Consider the following 11,767-nt stretch of genomic DNA (forward strand, 5'->3'; position numbering starts at 1 on the left):
GTAGTTAAAAACCCATCTGTTCCATAAAAACCACTCTGCTATGCATGATATACCAAATGCCTGCCTGCATAAAAATGTTTTTATTTGCCAGCAAATGGACAGCAAGTAATTTAACCAGTCCAACACCCACAGTATTAGTGTATCCTGTTCCGACATCCTGACCCTAACAAGCTTCAAGGCTACTAAAATTTCTCATCCATTTAAAATTAAGTCCCATGTAATTGCGATCTGACATTAACATTTTCCACTTTCATTAATGGCTAGCTGGGACACAGATTTGCTGAATACCTCACCAAACTACAACTCCTAAGATTTCATGGGATGGAGCCATGGCAGTTAAAGTGGTGTCAAACTGCTTTCTTTCTGCATTGGGGCAGGTTGAAGAGGAACAGGAATACAGAAGGCCATACAAATTTAATTAAACTACCTGCATTTCTCAGCCATTTTTCCAGAAAGAATTGTGGACACGTTTTTCTAATTTTTGTGGTTCAGTGCTGCTGGGGTCTGTTTGAATTAAGGAACAGTGAGTGGTTTACAAAGCACAGCATTTGATGTTAAAGCCATTTAGCCATGTACGCCAATTTGTAATTTTTTTCAGACATTGCCACCTTGTGGCATTGTGTAAATGCAACAGTTGTTGCATAATTATTACTATTATTATTTTGATCTCTGTAGTAGCATCTTTGGCAAGTACTTATCACACTGCTTCTTGTTGTGGTGATGTGAGAGAGCAGGCAATGGTACTTCACCTCTGCTTCAGGCAGTGGGGACCTGTCAATGAAAAGGTGCTCTCCACCCACAACTGAAATGCCAAAGACATTATGTGTTATCCTATTGTAATTGCACTTTGAGAGCCGGCATGGTGTAGTGGTTTGGAGTGTTGGACTACAGCTCTAGAGACCAGGGCTGAAATCCCACCTCGGCCATGGAAACCCACTGAGTGACTTTGGGAAAGTCAAACTCTCTCAGCTTCAGAGATGGCAGTGGCAAACCCCCTCTGAAGAAACTTGCCAAGGAAACCCCACAATAGCTCCTCCTTAGGTTTGCCATAAGTTGGAAAAATTTGAAGGCACACAACAACAACAACAATGGCAACAACAACATTGCACTTTACTAGCTTCATGTGATAAACTCCTTGGCTGCAGTCTGCAAGTTCACACTTAGTGTTTTGTACAATTCCAGTGTCCTTTGTGGTTATGACATCTAGTCATTCTGCATTAGGGCCAATTTTTAGGGGCTCTTGTAACCCAGTATAGGTCTTTGGTCTATCTCCTTTCCTGTCCTATGATGGATTTTCAGAGACAACAAAAGTAGGTTTTGTAGTGGTGTCTCCTTCTTTAGAGTTTTTTAAAACAGAAACTGGGGTGTCTTCCAACTCTAACATTCTCTGATTCTAAATTTTCTGATCAAGAACAACCTGAGTAATTACACCTGTTTCTACCACAAATTCATACTGCACTAGCCCTTCTGCTTTCTACTTAATATATATACCAAATATTCCAGCAGCTAGGATTCTAAGATTTTGGGGTGAAAACCTGAGATCTATGGATTTATTTATTGTTTATTTAAATAATTTATATCCCGCCTTTCTTTCAGTATCGGATGCAAGGTGGGGATGCCTCCCCATTCATGTTTTTAAGCACAATAAATTAAACATTAGCCACTGCTGCTCAGAACAGATAATTTAAATAATAATTATCAAGTCTAGCAAATGTATTTCTCATGTTGGAAATTAAGTTTATTTTGTTTTATTTTATTTCTAACCCACCTTTCTCCCCGGAGGGACCCAAAGTGGCTCACAATAACAATTCTAAAAACATAGTACCATAAAACAATTAAAACGTCAGCTAAAAACAATATAAAATTACAAACATTAAAACCACAATAAAACCACAAAATTCTGCATTAAACCCCAGTTCTGCATTGAACAGAGGGGAAAACAGCTTTTCCCAGATCACTTTTTAACATTTTATCAAGTGCTGCTTTTAAGAGCACATGGGAAAACCAAAGCTATGCTTTGAACAGTAAAGAGGCTACAGTAGCTTCTCCAAAACCATCTGCAGCATTAAGGAGGCTTGAATGGGCGAGGGACATGGACTCAAAGTCTGTGAAAACAGTGAGGCGACTGTAGTAGCAAAGACAAAAATTAGCAACAAAAATAATCTAGTTTTTAAAAAAACTTGTAAAGGTATCTTTCCAAGTACAGTCTTTCTGCCCAGGCAAGTCCTCCATATTTATTGCATATCTGGAATTCCAATCTCGCTCAAAAAGAAATGTCAGTTGTTCCTGTATTGTTGGAGTCTTCCTTGCAGGATTTATTGAAGACTGTCTGGCAATCAGTCCCACACCCGCAGTGGTGGTGAAGTATTCTTCTGCCCAATTAGAAGTCCCTGGAGAGTTTACAAAACACAGAATATGAATATAAAAATACAATTTGCCAGTCAGCACCCTCCCACTCACCCACACCATGCAAAGCCCAATGTTCTCCATTATGGCAAGTACTCATGGTGGACCTTGGAAAAGAATAATTCTATGACTATAATTGCCAGAATCCTCCAGCCTACATGGCTATTTTGGTATCTGATAATAATCATTGAGATTTTTTTTTCCTTTAAACCCATCGGTTGTTTTGAGCGTCCTTCATCCTCAGGGGCTCCCAGTGAGGTTGATTTGAGTCAATTGACTCAGACTCAAGTCACTTCAATTACTCAATTTAGGCTTGGCTCGGCAATAAATGACATACTAATTCGACTTGACTCACAACTTGTGTATTTTTAGTGACTGACGTGCTGGCCAGACTTCATCCAGAAACAGCAAACACATTAGGCAATGGGCTTGAGGCACATGGGAAGAGCCTTCTAAAGCTTTTTCCTAGGCACAACAGAAGGATCCTTCTAAAGCTTTTTGAAAATTTGAGGCAGCTTCTCTGATGTGCAGTGGAGGCAGAGTAGGCCTCAGCTCCTGCCACAAGCTCATTGGTTAATGCATTTGGTGTTCCCATCTGAGAAATGCAGTTTGCACTATGGAGGCAAGTCTTGCTTGCTGCTCCTAGCAAAAGCTTTAGAAGGCTAGCTGGAAGCCTGCTTAAATGCCCCAAACCTTTCATCAATCAGTGATTCCCAAACTTTGGTCCTCCAGGCATTTTGGAATTCAGCTCCCAAAAATCCTGACCATTTGCCATGATAACTGGAACTTCTGGGCACTGAAGTCGAAAAGACCTAGCGAACCAACATTTGGGAATCACAACTACAGTGTCTTTTTTGCAGTAACTAAGGTATACCTAAGTTACATTATCATTGTAAGTTAATGTAACTTAGGTTAATATGTGACAACTTTGTAAAGTCAAAGGCTTTCATGGTCGGCATCCATAGTTTTTTGTGGGTTTTTCGGGCTATGTGGCCATGTTCTAGGAGATTTTCTTCCTGACGTTTCGCCAGCATCTGTGGCTGGCATCTTCAGAGAACCCACAAAAAACTATGAATATCTTTACTTTTTAGGATCTTTTCTAGTTCTTTCATATCACCCTCCTCCCACCCAATTCCTAGTCTTCTTCTGATTTCTTGACTGCAGTCCCCATTCCAATCCATGTTTGATCCAAGGTACTTTTACTATTATGGAGCTGTGGCCTTACATAATAATAGCAGAGGCATAGCAGAGGGTCAAATGCTAGTTCATGTTGTGCCTCTTGCTTTGTTGTGGGTATCGATACAACAATGAGGTGAATGGAAGGAGACTGTTTGGTATCATAAGCCAGTGTTCTGCAGCAAAGAGATATATGTGGTTTTTAAATGAACTAAAAGTAATTCTTTTAGTTACACATAAACAACAGGGATATAAAGATCTGTTGCTTCTTAAAAATGGGTAAAAAATAATAATGATAATAACCACTTTGTTTATTATTTTAAAAAGTAACTTTCTAGGATCTGGGAACAAAGGCACCAGAAAAGCAGCAGATGTAACCCAAGCTGTAACAAATACTTAGCAAGGTGTCCGTGTCCACATATAAACTTCACTCCAAGCCATAGCACTTACCAACATAGGCTGCCTTCTCAGTAACCATGTATTTGTTGTGATTCAGCCTTGCAAAAGGAATGTTGCTATGATTTCCAATTGGAACAATGAAGATTTTCTGATAAGAAATAAAAAAATGAAGACTGATGAAACCTTTTTATGATTGTATAAAACTGCACAAATTGTTTGCATTTCCAAATAATAGACTACAATAGAATAGCTTATGGCTAGGTTACACTAGACTGATAACCTTGGAAATGGTCTGGACTTTTCTGTTCCATTAGCCAGAAAAGAGAATGTACAACTAGAAAGAATGACAGCACTTAGCAATGAATGGTGCTTTTTGAACCTACGTCATCTCAGAATTGCTACAACTCTAAAGGCAAGTCAGTGTGATTATTCCCCTGTTGCAGATGCAAGGTCCAAGCTGCAAGAATGGTAGCTTGCCTCAGGCCACCTGGAAAGTTTCAAGCTTCAACCAAGTTCTTCTCAGTACAGGCAATTTTGCCTATAGCATCAACACAGTATGAACATTTACCAACTGGCCAAATGAGGTAGTTATCTTGCCAAGTAATATGGAAGGTTTTTACTACAGATCAGATTGCTATGTGCAGCCAAACAGTAAATTGTACAGATTCATTCAATCAGCTTATTAAGTGGATTCAGTGCTCTCCAATATCAGTTTAAACCCAGCCCTATTATCAGGCCTCTTCAGACAGCTTTTGGATCAGGAAAGGGCAGCAATTTGTTAGTTATTTACTAAGTTCTTGTTATATTCAAAGGGATCTTCTAGCACCTTCGCATACTGATATTCCATGGCTATATCTCTGAATTACTGTTGTATTGTTATTACCAGGGAGGCACTTATGGGATTTTCCACTTCATTTACCCAAAATAATTTGTCTGGGTTTTGTAGTTGACTTGCTGGGAACAGAGATGACTTTTACTGTTTTGCCTCAGATAGCAAAATGTGTTCTCTGATTTCATTCTCTGTATCTTCAAGGCTGTAGTTTCTTAGTGGTTACGATGCCAATTGTGATGATCATAAGATCAGAAGGTTGGCAGTTCGAGGCCCAAGCATCACATGATGGAGTGAGTTCCCGTCACTAGTCTCAGCTTCTGCCAACCTAGCAGTTTGAAAGCATACAAATGAATGTAGATAAATAGGTACCACTTCGGTGGGAAGGTAACAGGCAAATATGGTTTTTACAGGAAACCTAAATTGAATTTCAGCTCCTTTCCTTCTGTGGTTTTCAAAACCAGTAATAGGTGTGATATATGTTGTATGTTTCTTTAAGTCTTCCATCCTCTCTCTTCATTCACCTGTTCTGTGTTATTGTGTTCCTATAAATCATTATGTGATCTTGGGAGTGGTGGGAGTTGTTTGGAAAGAGACTGACTTTGTGTGTGAGTATTCTGAAGCTCCAGCATTCCAGAAGATACTGTCTTTTGAATAAAATGTATTTATCTGTTTGAGAAACTTGACGGAGCATTCTTCACAACATTACATGGTGTCAGAAGTATGGACTTTATTCGACCTCCACCTCCCCTGGTTTTGCAGGGTAATTTGGCGGTGAGTTGGAAGCAGTGGGAACAAGCCTTTCAAAATTATCTTACAGCAGTTGGAGCAGATAAATATTCAAGGGCAAGACAAATAGCTATACTCCTGAGTTGTGTTGGCCAGGATGCTGTTGAAGTCTATAATACGTTTGTTTTTTCTGATACGGAACCAAAAGATGTTGATGAAGTACTTAAGAACTTTAGAGACTATTTCACTCCTCGGACAAATGTTATATTTGAGCGTTATTTGTTTTGGAGTTGCTCATGGAAAAGCGAAGATTCTGTTGATACTTTTGTCACAGACATACGAGGCAAAGCAAAAAACTGTGATTTTGGTTCTGTGACAAAAGAGATGATAAGAGACAAAATTGTTTTCAGTGCACCGGAGCAGATGAAGGAAAGCCTTTTAAAGCAGTCTGACCTTACGTTAGAGAAGGCATTGGAATTGTGCCGTTTGGCTGAAGTGACCACAGCTCGGTTGCAGACTACGGTATGTTCTGGCAAACAACAACAGGAAGTGTGTGGAACACATCAAGATTTTGAAGAAATACCAGTTCAAACTCTTGGACATAAAAAGTTTGCCTCTGATAAGAAACAGGCTCCTGTTGGATGTATATTATGCGGAAGATGTGGAACTGAACATAGACCATACAAGTGTCCTGCATTTGGGAAACTATGTCATAAGTGTGGAAAGAAAAATCATTTTGCTAAGCTGTGTAGGCTTATGAGGACAAATGAGAGTGGAAGACAAGAAGGACATCAAGTTCATAATTTGGACATACAAACTTTATTTATAGGACTTCTATCTCATGATATTTCTGAACCTGTGCTGGCAAATCAAACCCCAGGATGGTATGCAGATGTAACCTTGAAAGGGTTTGCAGTAAAGTTTAAACTAGATACAGGGGCTGAGGCAAATGTTTTGCCATCAAAAATACTAAATGCTCTGCCAGGAAAAAACAAATTAGTTAAAAGTGAAGTAGTTCTTGTAGCTTATGGCGGAGCTCAGATAAAGCCTCTTGGTACAATTGTCCTGGAAGGGCGCACTAAAAATGGAAAAGCCAATTTGTTGTTTTATGTAACAGATAAGTCAACACTTCCATTGTTGGGCAGGGTGGCGTGTGAGACTTTAAATTTAGTGCGTCGGGTTGATGATATAGGCCCGGTCAATTTTACATCATGTGAACAATTAGTTACAGCATATTCAGATGTTTTTGATGGACTTGGGGAATTTGAAGGTCCTCATCATATACACATTGATCAAACTGTCCCTCCTGTGATACATGGCTGTAGAAAGATACCTATTGCAATCTTGGATAGGTTAAAGGAGGCTCTAAGTCAAATGCAAGCAACAGGAGTGGTGTCTAGAGTTGAAGGTCCCACAGACTGGGTGAACAGTTTGGTTGTGACAGAAAAGAAAAATGGAAATTTACGTATATGCCTTGATCCTCGTGATTTAAATAAAGCAGTTTGTAGGCAACATTATACTATTCCTACAATAGAGGAGGTATTAGCTAGGTTAGCGGGAATGAGATTTTTTACCATCATAGATGAAAAAGATGGTTATTGGCAGGTGAAGTTAGATGAAGCCTCAGCCCGTTTGTGTACATTCAATACACCATGGGGAAGATATTGTTTTAATCGTCTGCCATTTGGGCTTAAGTCTTCTAGCGAGGTATTCCAGCAAAAGAATGAAGAAACTTTTGGGCATATAAAAGGAGTGTATATGATTGCTGATGATATGATAATAGCAGGAAAAACTTCTGAGGAACATGATCAGATTTTACAGCAGGTAATGGAGACAGCAAGGGCCAAAAACATCAGGTTCAACAAGGAAAAGATTCAGTTTAAAATTGATTCTGTGAAATACATGGGACATATAGTGACAGCTGAAGGTGTTAAGGCTGATGATGAAAAGATAAAAGCAATTCGAGAAATGCCCCCTCCGCAAGATAGACAGGGTGTTCTTAGATTTTTAGGGATTGTTCAATATTTGGCAAAATTTATTCCACAAGAGTCAGAGCTTACAGCACCTTTAAGGGCATTACTGAAGAAGAATGTAATGTTTCAGTGGATGCCTGAACAACAGGCTGCATTTGAAAGGGTCAAACAACAACTATGTCAGGCACCAGTGCTTCAGTATTTTGATGTTGAAAAGCCAGTAATTGTTCAAGCCGATGCGTCAAAAAATGGATTAGGTGCTTGTTTGATGCAAGATGATAAGCCAGTATTTTATGCATCCAGATCTCTTAGTCAGGCAGAACAAAATTATGCTCAAATAGAGAAGGAATTGTTAGCTGTGTTGTATGCAATGAAGAAATTCCATCAATATGTCTTTGGTAAGGAAGTATTAGTTCAGTCTGATCATAAACCACTAGAAGTAATTTTCAAAAAGCCAATTGGTGGTGCTCCTGCTCGTTTACAGCGTATGTTATTACAACTTCAAAGGTACCAACTTAACGTAGTGTATACTCCAGGGAAGTATATGTATTTAGCTGACACATTGTCCAGGGCTACCGTAGATCCTCCTAGCAATGATGAACAACAAGTAGAGGGGGAAAGAGTGATACATGAGTTGAGTACGATAGCAATGCATCCAGCAGGGGTTGCAGCTATAAAGGAGGCAACTGCAAAGGATGAACAGCTTCAGGTAGTGGCCACTTTTACAACACAGGGCTGGCCACAATATTACAGAGAGGTACCCTCAACAGCGAAGCCATTCTGGTCAGTGAGAGATTCCCTCCGATATGAAGAGGGTATTCTCTATGAAGGAGAAAGGGTTGTTATTCCATTTGCCCAAAGGCAAGAAATGCTATCTCAGTTGCATGAATCCCATCAAGGTATTCAGAGGACTAGAGCAAGAGCAAAAGGCCTTATGTATTGGCCTGGTATGGGCAAGGATATTGAAGTATATATTGGGAATTGTTCTGTTTGTGCATATTATGCATCAAGGAATCAAAAAGAACCACTTATACCTCATGAGATACCTGAGCTACCTTGGGAAAAAGTGGGTATGGATATTTTTGAGCATAAATCGTGTGCATTTCTTCTGGTGGTGGATTATTATTCAAAATATCCAGAAGTTGTAAGCATTCCAGATAAGACAGCACGGACAGTAATATCAAGATTAAAAGCTATATTTGCGAGACATGGCATTCCTAAAATTGTAATGAGTGATAATATGCCTTTCGCTAGCCGTGAGTTTCAACAGTTTGCTCGGGAATGGGGTTTTCAGCAGGGTTTTAGTAGTCCAGGATACCCCCAGTCTAATGGAATGGCAGAAAGAACGATACAGTCTATTAAACAACTGATTAAGAAGGCAGAAGACTCAAAAAGAGATCCATACTTGGCACTATTAGAATATCGAAACACTCCTGTGACTGGAATGTTATATTCACCAGCACAAATGCTGATGAACAGAGTATTAAGGACTAAACTTCCAGTAACTAAGGATGTGTTATCTCCAGAAGTCCCTAGTGGTGTAGGAGATTGTCTCAAAAGAGCTCAGGAGAAACAGAAATATTATTATGATCAAACTGCAAAGTCCCTTAAGCCTCTGCAAGAAGGAGATCATGTATGGGTTGAAGAGAAGGAAGGGTGGTCTGCTGCAACTGTCGTAGAAAAGTGTAGGCAGCCCCGAACATATTGGGTTGCGACTGAGGATGGACATAAGTATAGACGCAATAGGCGTAAATTGCGACGTCGGGGAAGGGTTGCCGATAGTCACGTGGAAGTGAGTCAGAATGTTTACCAAGGTGACCAAGATAATTGTCAAGGTACAAGTGTTTCCCAGATAAAAGGAAGGTCCCCCATACATGTAACATCCTATGGGAGAAAGGTATTCTTACCTGAGAGATATGTACCATCATGAGTGAAATTTCTTTTTTTATGATGTTGTGAAGATTGCAATTTTATTATTAATGTATAATTCTTATGAATTTTTAATGATCCTAATATTGTAATGGTAATTCTTCTTTTTCTGAAAGAAGAGGGATGTGATATATGTTGTATGTTTCTTTAAGTCTTCCATCCTCTCTCTTCATTCACCTGTTCTGTGTTATTGTGTTCCTATAAATCATTATGTGATCTTGGGAGTGGTGGGAGTTGTTTGGAAAGAGACTGACTTTGTGTGTGAGTATTCTGAAGCTGCAGCATTCCAGAAGATACTGTCTTTTGAATAAAATGTATTTATCTGTTTGAGAAACTTGACGGAGCATTCTTCACAACATTACAATAGGATTTCTCCTACTCCCTTCTGCCTTCCTTGTTGTATTTCCACACATATACCAAAAATGACTTCAAGCATCTTGTGTGCTTGTCCAGTACATTTATAGGTGGGACAGAAAGCAAAAGAAACCATTTTAAATTGAATGTATGTTTTTTAAAACTTGCATTAAAAGTTGTGGAAAAGATGTGTACAGTGTAGATGGTGTAAGAGAATTGTCACATTTTCACATGGCACATAGATATATGATTCACAAAAAGCCTTGGATTCTCTCTAGCTCCTTTTTACTTACTCTCCTCTCTATAACAGGGGGGTGGCATGTGACCGTCTTTAAAAAAACACCCACTAAAGCCCCAAACATATATTTGCTTTACCACTTCTATTGTGATGTTGGCACTCGGATTGTTGAGGACACTCAGTGACTTCAGGTAGTGAAACATGGAAGAATCAGTATGGATCCAGCAGCTGACCAAAAGCCGTATTCGTATATTACAGCAAAGTGCCACATCTTTTAGAGCATTGTCGATGGGTGGCCAGTATCTGCAAAAGCACCACTGTGATGTTAGCAATGGAAAGTCTGTATGCACAGTTATGACTCTACTTTTGGCTCTCAGTTCTGTCTGAAACAAACATGGGGGGAATGTTCAAATGAAAGATGGTATCCTTTTGCCTGCTTACTGATACCATCTATGTATCTCTGTTTAACTGCATTGATATCCTAGTTTGTAGTTTAGGCCATTAAGACTTAATAAGTCTTCACAAGGGATGGGGAAATCTCACTTTCTCTCATGTTCACTAAAAAAAATCAAATTCTCCAAATATGATGGAAATGTTGGTATATTCTTCAAATACGTATAAACTGATAAAAAAATATACCCCCATCTGCGCCAACCAAATTCAGTACATACTGTACAAAGTATGTACAGTACACACTGTATAAAGAAATATGTTGTACCTTGTAAGCATTAAAGTTAAAAGCATTAAAGAAAAGGGGGGGGAAAGAGCTGGCAAATCTAATTTAACCCCACAAATACAGGGTTGAATGTACAGAGTTTGAATCTTGGGTCTGGATGATCCAGTCTGTCAGGGTCAGTTTCTCTCAAATTAATTTTTTTAAAAAACACCCAGAAACAAATTTCTCAGCCTTTGCTGGTTAATATTTGGTAACACCATCATCTAACTTCAGACCATTCACTGGGAGCAGCCCATGACATACACACATAACCCTACTCTTCTATATAAAAGGCATCTTCTGGTCAATCAGGATTTTGCTATTGTTGCAGGAGCATTAGAGAACTGGCTGATCTGGGATATTAGAGAACTTGCCCTGCTCAGATTTTAAGATCTTTGTGATAGAGCTTTCTCTGTGTTTCATCACAAGTAAAGCTGGTGAGGGCACAAGAGAACACCTTCTCAATAAAAAGTAAGTCCATATAATTCATATGGTTTGCTTGTTGCTGAGACCACAAAATCAAATGGTATTTAGCTGAATAAGTACACATTCTGATTAAATCTGATACCTTGGTGGATGCCTGAAGCGGCTTGTAGGAAAATACTCCATCATGGAGACATATACATACTCTTCTGCCTCATAGATAACATCAAGAACTGCTACAAGGTCAAAGGTACGACCCCCTGGGCAAAATGAAGGTGGAGAAGCCTAAAGCAAAGGAAAACTATAATTACTACACCATCATCTATTTATCTCAAGTCCGTTCAATAGCACACACACACATACACACACACGTAAGTCCCAGGTGCAAGAAGGCTTGTTTTAGGTTAATGCTTGCTGTTTTGGGCTCCCTCAAATTATAAAAGACATTTGTTTTTCATGGGCCTCATCCACATTACATAATAAACCAATTTTTGAGTCGAATCGATGAAGCGATTTAGGGCCGAATAGATGTTCACACTATTCAAACTGCAATCAAATCTGTCCATTTCAATTTACTCCACTTCACGTTTACATTC

At 39.2% G+C, this 11,767-nt stretch overlaps 1 protein-coding gene across 1 annotated transcript in view; it reads right to left on the reverse strand.

Annotated features, from left to right (window-relative positions):
* Positions 1–1,627: 1,627 nt before the first annotated feature.
* The window catches only part of PLD4 (phospholipase D family member 4), a 21,254-nt gene continuing 11,114 nt past the window's right edge, over positions 1,628–11,767 (reverse strand). The window contains exons 7-10 of the mRNA XM_042446728.1: positions 11,317–11,456; positions 10,171–10,336; positions 4,033–4,129; positions 1,628–2,390 (exon numbers count right to left, since the gene is read on the reverse strand). Of these exons, the coding sequence (XP_042302662.1) occupies positions 2,164–2,390; positions 4,033–4,129; positions 10,171–10,336; positions 11,317–11,456 (630 nt within the window). The 3' untranslated portion in view covers positions 1,628–2,163. The remainder of the gene's footprint in view (positions 2,391–4,032; positions 4,130–10,170; positions 10,337–11,316; positions 11,457–11,767) is intronic.

This window comes from Sceloporus undulatus, chromosome 1 (genome assembly GCF_019175285.1).
Source record: "Sceloporus undulatus isolate JIND9_A2432 ecotype Alabama chromosome 1, SceUnd_v1.1, whole genome shotgun sequence".
In the NCBI taxonomy this organism is placed as follows: domain Eukaryota; kingdom Metazoa; phylum Chordata; class Lepidosauria; order Squamata; family Phrynosomatidae; genus Sceloporus; species Sceloporus undulatus.